Genomic DNA, 20,723 nt, shown 5'->3' with positions numbered 1-20,723 from the left:
GCTGAGGGCCGTTAAGGATTATTATTAAATAATTTATTTTAATGTAGATATCGATTGAAGAGTTTTGGTTCTAATTGAATATGAATTGTATTGCGGTAATGACGAAGGTTGCAGTAGTTTTATACATTTTAATATGAGCAGTGATAGTAAATTGACATTGGTTTCGGTAGAGCCTTCTAGAGCTAACGGCCCGAACATCCGATGATCCGTATTCTGACTATGATTTTGAAAGTTTTTGCGGTTATTTTGCAAGGTCTGAAGATGAATAAAGACACCTTTCGAAGACTTTATTGGTATCGTATAATAAAGTAATTATCGACTGAAGTGTGCCACACTGATAAATGCCGTTCACCTTACAATTCACAAGAATGTTTCAACGTTAAGTACTTAAAGGAAAATGGATACGTTTTACTTTTCCAAATGACGTTTTAGGAATTGTTATGTTATGATAGGTGATAAACTGAGATAACATGACGCCTCTGTTTTGTAAGATAAAGCTTGGATGTTGAACAGATGATCGATAACCTTATCACATACATAGTATTTTTAGAAACTGACATGATTATCGAATAATATAATGCAAAATTCAAGTACCGAATTTTTTTCAGCGCAGAAGAAATAATGTAAGCAAAAATAATTTGTTGTAAATTAGATAATGATGGGAAGGAAACTTTTAGGCAAGTCTAACTGCAGTTTACCCGATACCTATCTATTAAATGGAAATCGAACCGGAAAAACGAACAGACAATGCGGGTAACGGCACCACCATGCGCAGATATAGCCCACAATTATTTATTGCTTTTGCAACTAACTGTAGTTTGTAATAATGAGGCTTCGAGTAGGTCCCTCTACTGTAATAGCTAATTAATGGTATCGTATTGGCAAGATAACAATTAGCTTAGCCTATTCTAATACTTGCTAATTGTTGCAATATTTTTTTACGTGTTTTTGTAAAACACTAGTACTCAGCTGAATCCGGTTAGACCCGAAGCCCACCTCAACATAGTTGGGAAAAGGCTTGGAATATGGGGTTTTTGTTGCTTTCGTCAGCATGGAGTATCGAGTGCGGATATTAGGACCAAAAAATCATTGATACAATATTCACTGACAATAAATCAATGCTTCTCCAAGTACCTAATCATGGTACTAAGTAACCACATAAGACAGCATTATGATAAATTCATAAGTTTAATACGAAGACATAAGAAGAATATGGCCGTGTAAAGACGAACATACCCTACTGGACATATAGAACACTTTGTATGAGCACCAACGTTATGATGTAAAGGAATAACTGGAGTAGAAAAACAATTGCGCTACGGAAACCTATGGTATATTACGTAATGCGTAATTGTGCTATGAATGAGGTCGCTAGATATGCAGCCTCATTTCCATTCCGTTGAAGAAGTTCTTCGTTATGTAGACTGTACAGATAGTTGTGGAAAATGAGTTCCGAATATATCTACTTGACGTTGGGTATCAACTTTGCCTGCCTACATTATGCACCTGTCACTTTTCTTTCTTCTGCTTTCATATACACTGTATATTACATAAGTACGACGATAATGCTTGAAAACGTACCTTTAATTATATAATGATGTACTGCAAAATGTATGTATTTTAACGCTTTTTACTCACAATAGGGTGGATAGAATTTTAAGTCGTTTTTATCTTAAATTACATCAGTTATGCTTATTAAGCACATCTAAGTAAGTCGTTCAGTTGTTCGTCATTACAAAATGGATTATAGGTATTTGTGAGTAGTCTAATTTTATGCTTCGTTGGTAAACTCGAGTTCGAAAAGTCTTGTCTTTGTTTACTTATTATTTCTGTCTTCAGACATCGTATTAAGGATTCGAAGAATACTATAAAGTATTTTTGACTAGGCACAGCACTGTATAGACTGTCATATTATAAAGTTTCCAAAGTTAAATGAAACCTAAGGCAATCAATCTTTGGGCTTATTTCTGAAACGATAGTGGGTGAACTAAATCCGATCCCTTTTCAATTCATAAATCAACGCCCACGATCTAAATTTGAGGTTAAACGCAGTCAAATTGTATTAATAGTAGATATTAATACAATTTGACTGCGTTTAACCTGAAATATAAATTATGTACTGCTTTAGGCTGCTTATAAAATATTGCTTAGATAACATCGATATGGGTCGTTCATAGTCAAAATATTGTTCAACTTGGCAATGAGATTCTAGGAGATTGCGTTAAATGTTTAGATAGTTAAGCGATAGTACTGATAAGAATGTATATTGTGCTGTGTCACAAAAGAGGTTATGGTCAGAAGGTTTATTAATTTTTCTTTCTCGGGTATTTTCTTGGAAAACGACGGAATTATCGTAGTGACCTGCGGAAAGGGTTTCATCATATTGAGATGATGTAACCAATTTTCATACCAATTACTTTTGGATTCTGGGACCAATTTCTGTACAGTTTCAATTTAAATAAAATTACTTCAATAAATCTATATCTTAAACATGCATGTCATGTAGCAGCATTGAGCATTTAATAAAGTGGAACCTCTTATTACTATCTTATGTGCGGTGCCTCTATTATTCGGCCTAATAGGTGTAATTAATAATAAGTAGGTATACATTGTAAAGTATTGTGTAATTATAACTTTGTACACGAGTTCTGTTACTAATTTAGTAAGTGAACTTGTCTTTTGACTTTACTAGTTAATTATTTAGTAGCTTCATTTCAGATTTTTTATCTTGCTATTGATATTTTGATATGACATGAAGCTGATGATGCTTTTATCAATGCCTCCTCTGATGATTCCAATCTGAATTGCATGAAATATCAAGTAGGAAAATTCTGCATATTTATCCACTCACGGACTTCTATAGTGTTCATTTTACCTTGAATAATATTTAACAACTTGTGATGGTATTGTTTCCACAAGTCTACATTGTAAGCTTTTGTACAAGTACCGAAATGTCTCCACAAACTGTAGGCGATTCTCTACATAAGGCGAATAAGGGAGCGTGATTTTACCTAATGTGTAGGCGTTTATATTATAAATACGTCATGATCTAGTACTAAGGTTGCCCGCAGTTCTAATATAGCTGTTTATTTCCGAATAACCTTTCCAATAACGCCTGATCATAAATTCATATTACATCCTTATCCGGAGAGCTCTAAAGTTATTGCAATTATCAATTATTATAGTTTATAGCCACGATTTTGAATATTCATGTCTTTAATAGAACCTCTTTATCTATCATTAAAGATTCATATTTAATAATTTTAGGCACCGATTTACTTAGCGGAACAGAGAACCAATGAACACGCTTCATAAAAATAGTCCAAGTCATGCTAAATGATCACTTCACACCTCCACCAATAGTTTAAAGTTATACAATCTATAAGAAACTATAACCACAAAACCGCTAAGAATGCTACCAGTCTAAGACTAATAAGGGCACGTGACACCTACTCTTTTATAACCAACGTAATGATTGATGTGTCGTGAACCAACAGCTGTTTGGTTCACCAACAGTCACGAATATACGACATTTACGGCATACCGAAATGTATGGTAATTATACATCTTGTCAAACGCATGGTTATGAAGTCATTTACAGACCTTTGTTCTGTTTGGTCCTTGTTCAAACTTTGGAGTGGTCCTTTGACTTGGCATTATTCTTAACAAATATATTTAAATAAAGATCATGTTACGTAGCTAAGGCTTACAACATCTTTGCCGCATTCTGCAAAAATAATTTATTGATACTTATAATTACGTTATTGCATCACATTTCATTTTAAAATATTATTATGACCAAGATCGAACTGATAATTAGCTAGTGATTCGTATCAGGCCGGATCCGGAACCGTTCCAGTTACTAATGCATCTGTGGTGACCTCTTTACAATAATGTTTGGTGCTCCAGGAATTGGTATCAGGAATTCCGGACTAGTTTCCAGATGAATTCCGTTGCTTCATGTCATCTAGCTTTATTGCGATGCGATATTATATGAAGCGTTTATTTATTTAGATTTTGTCATGGTAAAAGGCATGTAATTAAATGAAACATAGACAGCAAAGTCTGTGTTAAGAATGAATGTAGAGGAATGGAGAGGGAGAGGAAGAAAAGATGGAACGCTTGAAAGATGAAATTAATAAGAAGGTAGTGAGCGTTAAGATGACGAAGGATAGAGAGGAATGGAAGCGGAAAATATATTATGTCGACCACAAAGAAAATTATGAACAGGGCAGGAAGAAGAAAGATAGAGCTCCTTTCTTTTTAAAAGGATAAATTTGCAAGTAATGTTCGTATCAATAATAGAGACATTAATAATTACAAAGAACATGCCAAACATAAACCATTGCAGACTATAGTTTGGCCAAAATGATTGATGTGTCGTGTTTAATCGACGGTTTGCTACCAAACTGTCACGAGCGACCTTTGTGGTCGTTTGTCGCGCATACCGAACGATAATTATACTTTCTTGTGCCTGTAATTATATTGCTGTAGTTAGCGTGTTTTGTTTCGCTTAGTGATTAAGATGCTTTGAGTTCTGGTTGAAGGTATTTTGCCTTCTTGCTTATAAAAGGCATCTTGAATTATTGTTCAATGTAAATGATGCTGTTTTTAGCTTTTAAAGCAGAACAGCAAATATTTTCTTTAGCTAAAGGATACATATCGGATTGTAATTATAAGACACTTAACTTGACTTCAAAGATTTTAACCACTTAGAAAAAATAAAAAGCAAATTACCAACAATAAGAAGTTTCCAAGCTCAATATCAGTAACCAAATAAATTAGCATTATTAATAAGCCGTGTGGTTGATTATGTAGTTTTCCCAGTCCGGTAACCATGCAACGTAAAGAAAGTGAGCATGTAACACATGATTAATGATTCACCTAAGTAGAACATTAATTTCCCTTTTGTTACTCATCCAGTTGTTTATAAGTGTATGCTTTTTGGGTTGTATTTATCAACAGGTTCGACTTTTTAAACTTTGATGCAAATATTTGGGTCTTCTGTGTTTTTTTGCTATTTAATACCTAATATGTATTGCTGTCATAGCGCTGCACTTTTGCTTTTTCTGGCAGTGTTTGTGGTATGTTTAAGTTTTACATCTGTATTAATTTATAACAAAAACAAACTTACATTTAAACTATTTTTTTCTAATGCGGCTAAATATACCTACGTATGCGCTTGCGCAGTCGTGCGCGACGCAACGCAACAATCGAGAGTGACGCGACGCACCGCGTTCCACTCAAATGTAGACTTCTCAGGAATAGTTTCATTGCTTCCGTATGTTTATGCTCGGAAATTAAAATAACTGACATAACTTCTATAACTGCCTCCTGTTTTCTTGGAACGCTTACGCAAAGCAGTGCTGCACCTAGACTAGTTGGCTTGTTAGGCTGGCGATTATACTTGTGAAGTGCAACCGTTTGTTACACTTCCAGCCGGAAGAAAGGACCAGAATAAAAATAATGGTCCTTTGTGTCGAACTCGTCAACAAATGGTGTTTTTATTTTAGTCCATGTTGACATGACACTGTGAACTATAGCTTACCACAATGTAAATCTGCACTTGTTCCCTTATTGAACTTCTCACGCAAATTACCCATAACAATATTCAGATCCATTCATACCATACACGGCGCGTGCGATTTGTTGCAAAGAATTCGCTCACACATCGGGTATCTCCATTCTTGTCGACAGTCCATTGTGATGTCAACAGCCAAGTATTATCTGGTCAATCGATCTTATCTGCCGTTCAGTGATCGACGGATCGATATTAGTCACCCGCTATTGTCTTGCTATGCTCGAGTTTTAAAACGGTAGATGATGTTATGATATTGTTTCTAAAGGCCAAAAGTGTATAGTAACGATGAGTACATTTTGATTTGTTTTGGATTATATTCTAATAGTATGTGTCAGATGAGTTTAGATTTAGTACGGTTAGGTAGCTTGCCTATAGGATCTATTTTCATATCGACATGTTTCGTATAGGACCAATGTAGCCCAACAAGACCAATATTTCTGTGAATGCCGTTGATGCCATATCTTAGGCCATATCCTATTGTCCCTAATAAATGATGTCTTGCTATTTTAATTAAATAAACTTTAATCATCACTTTGTTGGCTAACTGAGTATGCAATATTCTGGCATTGAAGTTTAAAGCTTCTTGTTAAGGATTTTATAATGCCATTAGAATCTAGCCAGCGGCACTCCCTTTCTGTGACTCCGTTAGACTGCTCAGTTGAAATAAAAGACTTAAAGGTTACATGCCTTACTGTTGAACAAGTCATAGAATAAACATTTATTCATTCATTCAGGCGAACATATAAAGAAATCATATATTATTATGTATTTATACATCTGCCAGTGTTGGGAAAAATAAAGCATTTAAGCATTGTTTAATCTCTTTATGTGATCGAATAGCAGTCAGACTGCAGTTTTCATAAAACAGCTTCCGCGACATTGAATGTCTTACTCATACGTACATACGTTTAAGGTAGGTCACAGTGTGTCATTTAATGCTTGATTCACTTTAAGGTTAACTTCGTTCTACTTGAGGTTAAGATAACCTTACTCATTGATTTGATTATAGGGCTAAATGAAGCGTATTCATTAATCTACATTGTTTGCTCACCGTCCTCGACTCCTCGTCCTCTACAATATATTAGAAGCTGCGTGCATTGCGACTTCCAATTATGTTATGATAAAGAGTACCTACGTCATAATCTTATTTCTTTAGTATTTTGTGGAAGTTCAAATTGTGTCAAAGGTCGTCGTATTTCCAAGTTCTCCGTCCAGAACTTTAGAATATGCGCGGTAAGTTGGGAACATAGTCCGCATCTCCAGATCGAGTAGAATATGTGAAAGCAACGGTCAAAAATTACATCCATGTAAACTTGTAGTTGCTAATGATTTTCTATTACGAGAATGTGGTTGGTTTCACGAAGCTACTACTATGATACACGGTTATGGGAAATTCATATGAGTTCTTAAACAGTTATGGACTCTGTACATTGTGTAAATGATTTATTTTTAAGTGAGCTTTGTATTATTTGAGTAAATTAATAGTTATGTTATTTGTAATGTTTCGACGATTTTCTTATGGACGAGAAAGCTTAGGAGAAAATAATGCCTTAGCATTAAACTAGTCATAGTTCACTTGACATACTTTTGAGTGTAATCGCTTTTCTAAGCAGATTTTTCTTCTTAGCGATATACTTGAATAAAATGTAAAAGAAATATTTCAGCTAGGATACATTATTCGTGGCAGCTAATCATTCTAACAATGTTCATAAAAATTATACTTTTGTGATTTCTCTCGGTTTCCATCACGGATGGAATGAAATGATTTTTTTTTTTAAGTCCTTTACCTGAACCTATACTAGCTAGGTACTACCTTTACATTATTACTTATGCTTGAAAATAAATCGTTATATAACTGCATTTACGTACGCATATAACGTCACAATTTTAATTAAAACATTCCCACCGCGGGTCCGCCGTCCAAAAATTTGACAGCTGTCACAACAGTCAAAGCCAGTACGTTTCGCAAAGGTTTTCCTGCGTTGTGACAGAGCGGCCGACGTATTGCAACCGCGTGCCACGCAGTTGGCTACAATAAGTAATTAATTCACACCGTGATTAGCCGGTGCAGTGTGCATTTACAAAATGTGTTGCTCAGTTTTGTGGCATGCGAGTGTACTGGCTTTTGGATGCAATGATACGTGCTTTGCACATTTTATTGTTAGATGGGCTAATTAGAAAGCAAGTGGTGATGTAAATTTTGAAAAAGATATTGGTCCTTTTGTAGACGGGGTGTAAAGTAGTTGTCTTTTTTATCGGTATTGAAATAGTTTATTCATTACCATGGGATAACTTAGACAAGATTGTGATAGGATGTTACGGTTTATTTGTTATCACTGCAAACGGTAATTTTGAGACTTATAGTGCTATGTCAAAAGAAATACATTTTCTTGTATATTCTGTTTTAACATTCCTTGTATTCGATGCACTTTGATTGATTTGATGCACTAGCAATTATTTATGTATAAGATAAATAAAATAGTCAATTGAAATAATACAATATTAGATTTCAAACAATGCCTGTTTTGAATTTATTTCTTATTGAATGGCGAGAAATACATAATAAGGCGAACAAATACATATAAACAAGATGTTTGACATTGTAGTACTTACAGAAGATGAAAACATCCCTCTATTAAGACCAAGAGACGTCAGTATTCCTGTACAGATGAGTTTTTCAGTTAAACTTGTATCGGTAAAAAAAATCTGTCCTTAAAACACTGGCGTGCGTGGGTGTTTGTACAAAACGAAAACTTAGAATCCCACGATTTTTATTCAGGTTATTACGACCGTAAATTATATTTCGCACATAAATCTTTTTATTTGCATCAAATGAGACGTTTTGATGCTTGTTTCTAGAATCAAAAGAGCTACAAACGTACTGATTCACATGTATTTCGTTTAGTATTCCGTGTAGAATATATATGTAGAATATGTATGTATTGTTCTCAGATATTACTATACAATTGTCGATGTTATAAATTTTGTGTAAACAATGCCTTTGGATGCCAGGGCGTCTGCCGACTGCTTCTAGGAATACTTGGCAAAGACACAGGTTTTAAAATTATTAGTTTAAGCTAATTTATGTAGGCTTTATCCTGGTTTGATAGCTGTTTGGCAAGTACTATCTTATCATGTCTGTTTTACTCAATGTCAAATCGTCCTTATAAATTTGTTGTGCCTTTCAAATACATTACTCAGTAGGTATAGCCTGCTGGGGCTGCGGGATTGTTCGAAAGAGTTACCGCGGCCTTGTTACACAAAGGGCTTCAAAAGAAACATGGTGGGTTTTAGTCAGTAAGAGTCTGAAACTCCCTCACGCACCCACAGCGGGAGAGGTCATTTGATGATTAGTGAAAAAAAAGGTTTGAATAATTTATCTTTTGACGTAAATACAGGCTTCCGCATTTAGTAATTGTTGACGTATACCAAGTTCATTCAACCCAATTGTTCACGAGATAATGTATTAAAACAGTACATAGTAATGCGTGTTTGTTGCAAAAACTTCAGCATTGCTAAGAAATAACCATTTCATGTAAACGGTCCGTGTGTGAAGGCACTTTTTGCCAACCGTTTTATGTCTCAATTCTGTATACATTGCATTTCAAGTCCATAGTGATGTGCGCAAGAGTTATTTTCCATACATATGTTGTATTGTTTTTACAAGTTATCAAATGATCCGTTATGACGCGATTTTTGGCACATTTTCGTGTGTTTTGAACGTTTTTTGGAATCATTATTTATTTTCAGAAGCAACGGTGTTTTTGTACGCGAGTAAAATTTTTGACAAAATATTAATACTAAGGAATGTTTAGGTATGCTGCGGTTGATGTAGTTTTAATTCAAGTTGCGCAAGAAATTACAAAATTGTAGGTACTGTACCTATAATTCGCTCGTTTGCGCACAAAAGGACCAGTTAAATTAAACGTTTGAATAGTTTAAAATATGATTATCTGCGTAAGAACATGTTTTCGATCGTGTACATACTTGACACGTGGGTGAAGGTTGTTGCAATTTGTCAATTGACGAGTCGAGAGGTCATACCATGTTTGTACAATTAGTTAACGTACTATATTCTGTGTTATGTAACTTTTGAGCTTTGCTCTGTCAATATGAGAGGCATAAGCTACCCACTGCCATTTAATTTGGCATAAAATAGGTATTTACTTTATCATGAGTGAGTTGTCACAAATTAGTTCGTAATGGCTGTCACATATTGATCGTTTTATTATTTTGGGACTTCATTTGACCTGCTTTGATTAAATTAGGACCATAATTATTTCTCATTGGGGCTGATTTTGTTTAACAAGATATTTTTATTGTCAAATAGAGATGTATAAACTACCGCATCGCTTAGCACTTACCTAATCATTAATCGTTCACCTAGGACAGCGTAGTTAAGGTGCAGCGATTATATGAACATTTACACTGAATGTTAAGTCTCAAGCTAATTTTACGAGTACAACCGATTTCGTAACATTAACGATTATCATGAATTCAGTATAATTGCACATGTTACGGCGTTTTCTCTAAGAATACTTCAATAGCTATTAATACAAACGACTATGTCTAAAGTCGTCAAACTTAATTAATTTCCGTGTATTTTACGAGCTATTGAAGATGTTTGATATGTCTTGGTAAAATACCTTCCTGTATGTAAATAAGAGAGTGACCTGTTTGCACCTTAATACCTCATCATCATCATCATCATCATCATCATCATCAGCCTATCGCAGTCCACTGCTGGACATAGGCCTCTCCAAGTGCACACCACTGAGATCCTTAATACCTATTGTCTTTTCATTTCTTAGGACACAATGATGAAAAGAAAGCTTGTAAGTGACAATGAATAACTTATTTAATAAGCATAAAATAACCAATTTTATTTGGAATCATCCTATTAGACACCCAAGTAGTTTCTAATTCAAACGATCTATGTAAGTATGTATTGTTTTTTGACGGATTATAATATGAAAATTAACAAAACATTACACATTGACGGACTAAAAACACATGTATGCATCATTAAAAATCTAACTTTCGATCACAGCAGACAGTAGACAAATAAAATTTAAAACACCATGCAGATTCGTGAATCGTCATGCCCATAATTGCTAGCGTGTATTTGAAATATCTCCATTAGGCTGCTCGCCCACGACCGATAAATCGGACCGATTTTTTGTAGGAGCAAAATAGAATACACAATAATGCATGTCTTACAAAAGTCGGTACCTAATCCTAGTCAGAACGTCCTACAAAAAATTGGTCTGATTTATCTGTCCTACAAAAAGTCAGACGTGGGTGGGCAGCCTTAAAGCTTTTGCTGTATAGTGTCTTACGGTTTGTTTGTAGGCAAATTGGTCAAGTGACTGCTGTCTATACTTGTCTTGAAGTTTTATTGGCCATGCATCTTTTGCGGTCAGGTCTTAACCTTGCGTCTGCGCAAGTTCAGCTTTGAAAGTTGAAGTGATTGTCTTTCTCCAGTCTTTTGTTAGTTTTAATGTGCTTTTGTCTTTCATTATTTCTTATGATAAGTGTGATTGGTAATTCGTTTTAATTTACTTGCTGAGTTTTACTTTTATGAGCATTTTCATGTATGGTTTCAAAAACTTTCGATTTCTCTTTACATTTGTAAATTATTTAAGGGTATGGTTAAGTAATCATGAAAATACGTGTGTATAACTTTGAACATCAAGGTGATAAAGATAAAAGAGTAGTGACCTTAAAGCTAAACACTACAACCTATACATAAAGAAACAATATAATAAAAGCCTGAAAGAAATTCCTCAATGAGATCATAGCAGACATTCTGAATTGCATTGATGTCATAGTTCAATAGTCAATACTCGAACCGGTTGAGTCACGGCGAGTTGAAACTGCGCAAACCAGGTTTCATGGAGATATCAGGAGAAATGAACACGAGAAAATAAAGAAATTTCCAGAAAACGATCAACCATGCTTATCAAGGCGATAATTGTACATAAAATATAATAAAGAGGAAACATTTTTGTTTGTTTGTACCCTAAAGGCTCTGAAACTACTGAATCGATATGGAAAATTCTTTCATAATTGGAAAGCTACGCTCTTCCCTAGTAACATAGGTTATATTTTATCCTATTACGGGCAGAAGTCCCCGCGGGTGAAACCGTGGGCAAAGGCTAGTTATACATTTTTGTGAGTACTGTTTGTAATTAGACTAGTCGTGGTTTTGCAAGACGTATTGCTAAGCAAAAGGAAAGAGCAACGGATTTTTACAATCTGTTCATCTAATTAGTACAAGACTGTTTTGTAATTTGATCAGTGAACTGAACATTGACGATGTTATGTATGCTTGCCCACAATAGGTATCTGTCAAGTTAAAAAAATGATGCGGACAAAAAGACCAATCACTTTCTGAGATGGACAGCAAACAATTACGGGCATCATATCAGTGTACTGGTTTAACACTAATTACATAATAAATAATTGAAGTTCCCACTATTTACTAGTGATGTAACATGTTCTATCGATGCTAGATCCGGCTTCTGGTTCCGATCTGTTCATACGTAACTCGATAGTGTACTATAACTCTATTGGATGGGCGTGTTGTAACTCAACAAATGATTTGAAGTATCGATATTGATTATTTAATAGTCGATTAGTTGAGATTTATTGGGTTGCCATAAATAAACAGTTGTTTTCAAGATTGTTTATTGGAATATTTCGGCTTAACTTAAATTAGGACAACTGTTTATGTATAAGGTAACAAGTTATTCCCATTTATAGCTCTATTCTGCAATTCTAGTGGAATGGTACTAGTATTCAGTTTAAGCTCAGTCTTTTGCATATGAAACGTGAATTATGGTCGGCAATGCAGTAATGTTCGCCAAAAGATTCAAAGCCAAATTGGCACATCACTTTATTCAAGACCCCATTCAAGCTGGTATATGTATTTATGCTTCTTACTTTGGTTAGAAATTATTGCTATTGACGTAAAATGTATTAGGCTTTTAGCAACAATTTTGAGTACATAATTGATTAATTTCTTGTTTATTAATCACCTTTGACCTAAACATACTGTATTGTAATGCAAAGTTTTTTTTTGTCGGTAGGGACATTTTCTCATTATTCATAAGTTAAATTTTCTATTCATCACCAGCGACAATATCATCTACTTTTTATATTTCTCGTATATCTAAACTAGGTCCATTCTCATACATTTACGTACAAATTGGTCAATACAGCACTTTTATTATTGTAGTTTCGAGTTCACGTGCGCCGCCATCAATTATTCAGGCTCGGTGGCATCGTTCGCTTCAATAAGGGCATCTCGATATGTTGTAGAATTCACAATATATTGCTTGTTTACTTTTTGTTCTGTTGCACTATTTAGATCACGGATCTTTCGTCTTACTTTTCTTTCTTCATTTACCAACACAGATGAGAAATTTTCCTTTGTATTTTTATGTTCTTTGGTTATCTACTAATATTCTATGAGTCCTCTGTTATGAACATGCTGTCTTATTAATCCATCTCTCATCACAAAATCAATATTATATGATTTTGTTCTATGAGAAAGTCAAACGATGACAAAAATAGGTCTGGCTACTTACTAAGATGATAAATACATTATAAAAACACACTTAGGTCCAATAACATTTCATAAACTCGTTTAAACATTGATTGAAGCGAAAGCTGCGATCATTATCTTACATAATGACATAGGTAATAAGGAAACTGCAAATTTGTAATGCCTAGATCATTAATACTGATGTAATGTAACTATAGAATAATCGCAAGTTAGTGATCACTCTGAAATACGTTAGTGTTTGAAGAGGTTTATGATTCATAAAAAGTTAATTCTAGTAATAAATCTGGCACGGAATTGCGTGGCCAGTTTATTGAAAAAGAAGTAATTAAAACAGTGCCGCTGGTAAATTAGGTAAATTGCCGACATTCATGCATTTATTTTGAATTTTGTTATGGTATCGTGGAATCTCGAGAATTTTCTTCATCGTTGTCCCTAATTACAAAGGGCCAAAGATCACCAAACGTCATATTAGCGATTGTCGAACTACACCAAGTAGGTACCCAATGATTGATGATGTACTAATTTACTAATAATGCATCAAAACGGTTTTTGTTCGTAATTACTTTATGCTAATGACGAAGATGTCAAGGATTTGAAGAGAACTTAATTTAATCTGTATAACTGAGATCAGACAAATTATGATCACGTGTAGGTAATTCAAAATAATAATTCGCATTCTTGGTTATCCCAAAATTGTGTGGTGGTTACATTTTTGTTTGTTAATTTATTAACAAGCTGCCCCACTTTATGAAGCTCAGTTTCTTTATTTGACTGATCCTCTGGTTCTACTGTGTTTCTAGTATATTCGTGGACTTTCATTTAGGCAAGGCCTGATGTTTTTGCTGATGTTTGGAAAGCAAATTCAGATACATCTTCTTTGGAGGCTATGTTAGAGTATGGCTTGTTTGTTAGTTTGTTCTTTGTGAAATGTCGCGGGAGCGCTGAGTAAACGTTCTAAATCAACAATCTTGTTTACAATCACGGTTTAGTCAGTGCTCTCTGTAATGATAAAGCATTTGTTTTAGTGGTCATTGTCGTAGTAAAATATGATTTTATCTTCCAACGAATCATATGGTCTACACTTACTGTATTGTGGCCATATTTCATATTAATAATCACAGTTAATTTCCAAATGTAAGCTGGTTTGCATTATATTCTAAACGCCGTGTACGTACAATAGGTCACCAGCATTTCTACCTGTGATTTCTACTAACATGAAATCTTTGAAGAGAAATGTGTCAAACGCTTTCAAATACAACCAGTCACAATCATTCAAGTTCCTACTTGGAGCTTACGACCTGTGCAATAAAATTGGACGTTACTTATGTGAAACAGTTGTACACAATGGAAAATCGAGGATGAGTAAAATCTGACTAGAATATTTATCTCAACGTCTTTAACGTTTGAAATTTTAAGACAAAAAGTATCTTGAACTTGACAAAAGAAAGTTACGAAATTAAATCTGCACGAAAGCGTTCACATTACTCATAAAATAACAACGACCTTTGAATGAAATATAGATAAATATAGTCGCTTCTTGTAAAGCACTGGTACTCAGCTGAATCCGGTTAGACTGGAAGCCGACCCCAACATGATTGGGAAAAGGGTCGGGAGATGATGATGATTTGAATGAAATATAGGTAAGCAGGAACTAAAAGCAGTTAACAAGAAACATAAACTTAACATTGTAAGTTAAATAAAAGCTTGTTACTTCACCACCAGACGCACCACACCACTTGTTACCAGTTACTCCTTTGATCACTCCGCATTGAATTCCTATAGGCCTCACACGAACATTTTAGGCATCAAATTCACTTTCACCACATCCTAGTGTGTCACTCACCCATCGCTCCTACGTGATTCCCATAGCAACCGTGTCCTCCTGACACACTACACTTGACGAAAGTACCTGTTACACTTTCAGCATTTATATTGTCTTGTGTGGAAACTAATGCATCACATTTTTGTCTTAGCTTGTTGTTCTTGGATTTGGCAAAGGCTTTCGACACGCCTTTGTTATACTGTGGTGAAAGATGTTCTAAACATTTATTGCAAGGTTATTCTTGATGTTTGCTGCTATGATCTCTGGTTGATCTTTCTTTGATTACTGTAATCTTTTGTTTGATGTTATTTGTAAGATTTTGTTCTGTATGTGCATGGGTTATTCATTTGCAGGAAAAGTGTTAAAATGTGCCTGAATTGTACATTGATGATAACCTAAAATATTTTTACTGTAAAAAGCAAATTAAACGGTGTCGCCAATTACCCGGCTATTAAGCATCACTACCTACATACAACCGCGAAATTATTCATCATGCAACTGAACAGTTATTCACAAGACACACGCATATCGTAGACACTGCAAACTGGCAGAACATCGAAACATCACATTCGGTTATCATACCTTTATGATCAATTCGCAACAGTTCACTAAATGCCGTACAAAAGTTCAACGGAACAATAGCTCAGGTTGGTGTCGAAACCAACGCTAAACTAAATCATGATGGGTGTGCATAAATTACTAACGCTAGATAAGATGGCTGTCAGCAAGTAATTAAATAGATTAAAACTCGTAATATTGGAATGCTCTTGTATTCTAACCTGAGTGAATTCGTGAAGCTGATAAATAATCCGAAGGTAGCTTTATCTAATGCTAAGTGGGTTGGTCAGGAATATTTATTCTAATATCTTTCAGACTGACACATAAAGGATACGGGTTGACCTTATATCTACGAATGTTTGTCTATCCTCTGACAGTAATTTTTATCTCGGCAAGCAATAAACCGACCAAGATCAGAGATTGGATAGTCATGTCATGTCAATTGATTAAAATCTATCACAGTTAAGGTTTGTAGATTGTGATTTTGTGATTCTTCATAACAAAGAACAAATTAGAAAACAAGGAAGTGATAATACCAGATATACAGATTCATAGAATCTAGTATTGCAAGTTTTAGTTGAAGGTAGAATTTCAGCTTTCTGTGCAACTTGCGTGGGATTAGTGCATAATTCTCACATTATATTATATGACCGTTACATTTAGCTACAAAGTCTATCGAATTGATTTTCTGAGAACAAATGTAAACGCTGAATAGATTTTGTATCCATTGCCACATATTGTTCTCTAATCACATTAAATAAATTGAAATACGTAGACATTACGATAAAATTAAATGTCGCAAGCTGTTTCAGAGGCTTTAAATGTCGGCGTGCGATGGACTTTGTAATTTCTTTGGTTGTATTTGTGTGACTTACATTTTATTTATATGTTTATTTTGCAGATAATGAATGTTTGTTCGATATACATGTAATTATCTTACTAATATCAATACATATTGATTTGCCATTACAAGTCCATCGTCTGTTGCTTTCACTTATTTATGAATTTGAAGTAGTTGTCGTCGTCTATATAAATGATTGCCAAAATTATAACCGAATCCTTTATCTTCAACTGTACTCCGTGTGTTTTGATTACCTAGAGGTTCTTCTTCATATGTTCCACGATCATTTTTCATATCTTCTTTAAATGCTTTGTACCTGTCTCTATTTCGATATGCGGCAATGATGAACAAACGAGGTCTCTGGTTGCTGCGACCTTTATCAAGCCATCCTTCACTGACTTAATTGACGTTAGATGGGTTTTGTTTTCATAATTTACTTTCTGTCACTCGTCTTCTCGTTGCCTGTGACATTTCAGTACCATTGTCTAATTGAGCACATTCAACATTTCGTTTATAAACAATATTTTGTTTTCTTGGTATCATCATCTGTCAAATAGTGAATGGGTGATCAAAGTGAGCGTTACGCAAAGTTATTAATTTTTAAAAGGCCTTATTAACAATATTATGCAATATATAAGTGATGTTATGTTGTATACTTAATGCATCTTAATTGGTTTTACTTGACCGATAAATTAGATGTTACAACTTATGATGTTAATTACTTGGTAATTGATTGATTGGTAATTAAGGCAACGAAAAATATTTTCATAATGATGATGATATGATGTCCTCCTAGCCGATTATCGGCTACGGCGGCTGTTCTCATGTAAGGAGATTAGCCAACTACGCAGGACATATTATAATGCACGAGCATTTGCGCAGACACAAGTGCACTCACTATTCCTTAACTCTCATAGTCCGATGGGACGGTAATCCGACACGACCGGAGAGAGATCAGGCGCAGGACCGACATTTACGTGCTCTCCGATGCACGGGTGTATCAATCACCAGCTTCCAGGCTCCGGGCTGCTTTGTGAAAGTCTTCTAAAACCCACAAAGCGATTTCGGCCCGACTCGGGAATCGAACCCGAGACCTCGTGCTCAGCAGCCGCACTTGCGACAGCTAGACCGTATGATTATTTTACATAGAATAGCATCTATGTAAAATAATCATACGAAACTTAAAAGTTTATCAATGTAGATAGGGGTATATGTACATAGTTAGCGTAACATTACAAATCATAACAGTTAGGTACTTATTGGTCTTCCACCTTTCTTTCCTTTGAAGGCCTTTGTTTACCAACTCTGTCTGAAACCGTTTTTCTAGTTTTAAATTAGGTTCCTATTAGTCTACAGTTTCATTTCATACCTCTCCACTTCTGTCAACAAAACCGAACTTCAAAAGTTTTCGCCTACGCAATTTTCATCCATAAATATTTATACATCGATTATAATGGCGACGATTTGAACTAGTTTCTACTTTTTAACATAAGAATTCCCATTCGCCGTAACAGACATGTTACCTATTCCGATCGGTTGCGTCAGACCATCAGTCGGAAGAAAGTCGTTTGACATAAACGTTTTCGCTTTTCCATCACTTGGCTCATGTAGTAGCGAGCAGAAATATTGAGTCACTGCTATTACTTAACGGACTGTCCCAATATTCAATCTATCTGTTCATTTGCTTACTGGAGATAGGAATTTGACATTGCTTGGTCAAAATTGACAAATGTAAAAACAACAGAATATTGGTAACGGCTTCTAGTTGTTTGTGTGGGATAAAAGTCATCATCATCATCCTCCGAGCCTTTTCCCAACTATGTTGGGGTCGGCTTCCTATCTAACCGGATTCAGCTGAGTACCAGTGCTTTACAAGAAGCGACTGCAAAAGTAAAGGTGTTTAATATGGCAGTAGTTTGGGGTCAAGTAATACCTTTTGTTATAAAAATACAGGTAGGTATTATTATTTTAATAGCTACCAAGCAATATGTCTGGAGCTCTTACAAAGCATTTTAAGTGCATATTTCTACGATAATGGTCTTCTCTGATCGTGATTGTGGTAGATTCTGAAATAGTGTGCAAAATATCTTGAATGCAAGTGGATGTGTTATTGTGAGTTGCGTCAATTTGTTGCTGGTTGCGAAAAGTTATTTACAGATTTATTGCTATATTCAGATGGAAAATCAGCTTTTATTTTGTTTCTTTTAGTTATAGTATGTATGTAATAGACTAGAATAGAATAGTACTCTGTAGTTATTCAATGGTTAGTAACGATTCATAAAAAAGTAAATGTTATCAAAGTAGGCATGCTATCGCCCAGCTTATTTTCTTATGTAAGTTTTTTGTACGTGACTGTTTGTTTCCTGAATAAAATAAAATAAAACATTTTGACATTGAAAAAAATTCCGATATTTATGTGTCCGAAAAGTAGCGATACCAACTCTTAAATTTTTCACACGTAAATCAAAGTCAATTAGAAGATAAAAATAAAATAAGTGTTGAACTTTTCCTGTCCGGCAGTGTAGCGAATCACTCTCGCTGTCAGAAGCGCTGAACATGAGTGATACCGTTATTACGTGCGAGTGGTTGCGTGTGCGCAGCTTCGTCGGCCTTGACTGACATGATCTTGTACGGTTGGATTTGCATGCGTTTTCATGATATCTGGGATGATAGGTCGTGAACAATTGGTTTGTTTGTTTGTTTTGATCAGAGTCGCGGTGGTCTAAACTAGGTTAACCGAAATGTATCAAAATAGAATAGGTATATTGTTTGAAGGAATCGTCATAGCGTGATGGCAATGTCATTTGGTGGACAAGAAAGTAGTTGACATTATTATCGCCATTTCTTGCTCAAGTTCATAGGACTGAAAAAGTTATCGGCATAAGTTTTACACCCAGCCGCCTACTGCCTGACTCTTACCCTCCTCGAAACTGCTATTTAGGTGCTTTACCCGCCATCTTGCGAGTAGCGCTGGTGCTATGTACTTAGTCGCCTCGTACGACACCCATGGACGAGAAAAGGGGAAGAATAAGTCCTATTATGATCCGGGACTTCGTCTTTTTTATTTATCTCTATTATGACCATACCATAAAGCTTATATCCTTTTTCTTTTGTCTCCAGGGTCTGCCATCGTGGTCGCGCGGCCTGGAGGTGGCCGAGGCTGCACGCACGCGCCTCGTGCGCTGGGCGTGCGGCGACCCGCCGGCGGAGCCCGACCCGCCCCGCAAGAAGATGCCGCATGCGTTGCGACGGAGGTGGCCCTTGTGCCCTTGTTTACAGGTTAGTAGTACTATAAGCTTTATTTGAAATCCTTCCTATGACTGTGATGAAGGAATCCAGATAAATAGATAGATTATTATTTATTGTACACCAAGAAAATTAACAACACAGAAAATCATAACACACAAAGAACAGTACAATTGGCGATCTTATTCCTTAACAGCGATTTCTTTCGGACAATCTTTAACCAGATACCTTAATTTTCTGGTCCAGTGTTGGTTGGAAGTTTAACCACACAGCTATTTTATTTGGTCTACGACAGATAGATCTAGTTTAGTGCTTTTGTGAAAAAGTTGTTAGCACTGGTTGAAGCTAGATTGGCTGTTTCTAGTCTATCCTGGATAACGGGTTGGAATCTGAATTTTCTTGAATTTTGACGATGAACTGACCTATTTATTTTGTATCTTTGTTCCTTTTTGCCGTGAATTCGTTCGTGTTTTGATCCCACTAGGCCAGTAGAGAAAAAAGCCTTCTCTAATTGCACCAAAGCAATTTACATAAATGTAGAATATTCAACATAACCTCAATACATCTATTAAAGGGTTGCAAGCATAATTACATTTATTGCACGCTTCCGCCCTTTCAACAAATGGCATCAATTATAATTTTCCCTATACCCTTCATCGGCGGATATGCAAAGAAAAATAAAGCAATCAAGCGGAGTATTGATCAATATCCTTGTTAATTACTGTGGGTGGTTATCTAGATCTACGTACCTGTGCAGTAAGTAAGTAGTTCGGGCTAATTGTTCCGGAACGTATCGGTTCACTTCACGGGCTGGTAACGAGACACCCACGCCATATCGAGTTCGGATTAGGGTTCGTTTTGCTACTACTTTCACCACTCGCTTAGGGACTTTGAAATACATATGATACTCTTATTAAGGATATGGAACATTGATTTATATTTTATTGCTACAGAAATGTATACTTTGTATGAAAGCTCTACCAAAGAATTGAAATATGGCAAAGTTTGGAACACGTGTCCCAATTACTTCCCTATGTAATTTTATGATATCTGAGTCAGACCTAATTTTCCCACGAAAATATCATCTCTTGACAGTAAAACGCGT

General features: G+C 35.4%; 1 protein-coding gene across 6 annotated transcripts in view; it reads left to right on the top strand.

The window, feature by feature from the left end:
- The window catches only part of LOC124636336 (disheveled-associated activator of morphogenesis 1), a 102,667-nt gene that overhangs the window by 39,446 nt on the left and 42,498 nt on the right, over nucleotides 1-20,723 (top strand). For all 6 annotated transcript variants that reach the window (XR_006985121.1, XM_047172396.1, XM_047172394.1 and 3 more), the window contains one exon: nucleotides 19,493-19,651. Coding sequence is in view for 5 of the 6 variants with exons in the window: in XM_047172394.1 (XP_047028350.1) it covers nucleotides 19,493-19,651 (159 nt within the window). In the remaining variant the exon portion in view is untranslated. The remainder of the gene's footprint in view (nucleotides 1-19,492; nucleotides 19,652-20,723) is intronic.

The sequence above is a fragment of the Helicoverpa zea genome, chromosome 14 (genome assembly GCF_022581195.2).
Source record: "Helicoverpa zea isolate HzStark_Cry1AcR chromosome 14, ilHelZeax1.1, whole genome shotgun sequence".
Classification (NCBI taxonomy): Eukaryota; Metazoa; Arthropoda; class Insecta; order Lepidoptera; family Noctuidae; genus Helicoverpa; species Helicoverpa zea.
Note: the sequence above shows the minus strand (reverse complement) of the source record. Positions and strands in the feature narration are given on the sequence as shown.